This window comes from Phaethon lepturus, unplaced genomic scaffold (genome assembly GCF_000687285.1).
Source record: "Phaethon lepturus isolate BGI_N335 unplaced genomic scaffold, ASM68728v1 scaffold20923, whole genome shotgun sequence".
In the NCBI taxonomy this organism is placed as follows: domain Eukaryota; kingdom Metazoa; phylum Chordata; class Aves; order Phaethontiformes; family Phaethontidae; genus Phaethon; species Phaethon lepturus.
Window position 1 is genome coordinate 1 of NW_010527235.1, and position 2,037 is coordinate 2,037.

The 2,037-nt window shown below is 55.5% G+C and overlaps 1 protein-coding gene across 1 annotated transcript in view; it reads left to right on the top strand.

Annotated features, from left to right (window-relative positions):
• Positions 1–647: 647 nt before the first annotated feature.
• Positions 648–2,037, top strand: part of AR (androgen receptor) — a gene marked incomplete at its 5' end in the record, with an annotated part of 3,104 nt that continues 1,714 nt past the window's right edge. Inside the window, 2 exons of the mRNA XM_010283325.1 lie at positions 648–792; positions 1,689–1,819. Of these exons, the coding sequence (XP_010281627.1) occupies positions 648–792; positions 1,689–1,819 (276 nt within the window). The remainder of the gene's footprint in view (positions 793–1,688; positions 1,820–2,037) is intronic.

Genomic DNA, 2,037 nt, shown 5'->3' on the forward strand with positions numbered 1-2,037 from the left:
CCTGGTAGTTGTGCATGTTTTGGAGTGGAGACCCAGCGGTCGCGCCGTGGCTGCAGGGCACGTGGCGCAGTAAGACCGGGTCGGTCTGGGTACCCAGTTGGCGCCGGAAAGGAGGGCTGCGGCGGCGCGCGCCCGGCGCCGGGGACCTGCTCGGCACCTGTAGCTGGAGCCGTTGTCCTGCGGGACCTTAGGAAGACACTGAATCCTTCAGTGTGGCTTTTTTGTCCAGCCTGTTGCAGAACGATGCTTGTTCACCTCACTGGGTCTTGCAAAGCCTTCAAATGCAACTGGTGAAGGTCCTCGAGACTCCTGGGGGAAGATGTCGTTTCTTTCTGTCATTGCCTTCCTTTAAAATGCTTTGGTGCTCTTGCTTTTCCTTGTCCCCTCCCGGTGTCTGGGGATCCCCTTTCTCCCCTTCCTATTGCAGTTTTGTGCTTGGGCTGTTCCTGGTGTCTTGGGGGGGGTGCGAGCAGCCTGGCTGCTGATGCCGTGGCTGCGCGCTGCGTCCAGGGACGAGCTGAGGTTAGGCTGTGGACCGCCTTGTCGTAACAGGAGCGCTGCGGGAGAGCTGGGGTCTGCGCGGAAAGGGTCCTGCAGCCTGCGGGAAGCCAACAGTACATTGCAACATCCCTCTCATTTTTCAATAGGATTTCGCAACCTGCATGTGGATGACCAGATGTCGATAATCCAGTACTCTTGGATGGGCCTCATGGTTTTTGCTATGGGTTGGAGATCTTTCACCAATGTCAATTCCAGGATGCTTTACTTCGCTCCAGATTTGGTCTTCAATGAGTAAGTGCAAAATAACAACAATCTAATATTGTGCTCTGTCTGGGTCAGACTAGGTGAGAAACGAGAACAAGGAACTTGCTTTCCCATCCGTTTAGGAAGTGTACAGCTTGAGTGATCGTGCTTCCAGAGCTGACCAGCAAAGCACAGGGGGGCCCTGCTTTTCCCCTCTAATTGCTCTGCAGTGATCTCCAGGAGCAATACGGAGAGTTGCAATGTCTCTCCTGGTCCTTCTTCCCTTTCCCGCAACCTTGCCTTGGGTTCAGCTTCCGTCAGGGCAGCAGCAAGTGCTGGTGCTGGGTGTGAGGGGCCAGTCCGTACAGACCTGCTTTTTTTCTGTGGGATCTGAGTTCCTGTTTTCAGCTTGGTCGGTCAGCTGGAGCGAGCAGCAGCAGGAACAAACGTTTATTTTAAGTTCCTGATGGGTTCTCTCTGATGTACCATCAGCTTGGAGTCGGGGAGGGTTTGTTGACACTAAGGTAGACACTAAGGTAGAGTTTAAAAACGGTAGCCGAGCACAGCGGCAAGCAAAACCACAGCTGCTCTCCGAGAGCTCTGAGCTCAGCTCCGTGTCCCTCATGGATAGCCACATTTGGCGAGTCATGGCAGTCGTTTTTCAGGAAGGCAGAGGGTCAGACAAGCCCTGCGAATCCCAGGTAGTCATCCGTTTCTAGACAAAGACAAAGAGGATTACACACAGGAATTTTGGAAAACATTCCTCTCCTGCGTGCAGGCCTGTTGCTGCGCGCATCCCCCGAGACAGAGCTCAGGGACTTGGCAGCGGGGATGTGCCAGGCACGGCTGGGCTTGCTGGGTTGGGCAGAGCGTGTCCTCCCCCACGCATCACACAGGCACCGCTGTCACCTCCTTGCCGTGCGTTACGCGTCTCGCCCTGCCAGGTACCGGATGCACAAATCCAGAATGTACAGCCAGTGTGTCAGGATGCGGCACCTCTCTCAGGAGTTCGGGTGGCTTCAGATCACACCCCAGGAGTTCCTCTGTATGAAGGCTCTGCTCTTCTTCAGTATTAGTAAGTACTCGCATCCTCTCCTCAACAGATCTCCGGTTGCTCTGTGCTGTGTCGCCCCAGAGGTATCTGGTGCTTTCCCTGTGCATGTGCACGTGCTAATGCTTCCCAAGGGATGGCTTTGGATGTTTTCCTCTCTGCTTCAACCTGAGCTGCTCAGAGACAGCGAGCTGCCAAGCATCAGGGTGCCACCACCCCGCCCCACTGCAGCGAGCCCGTCC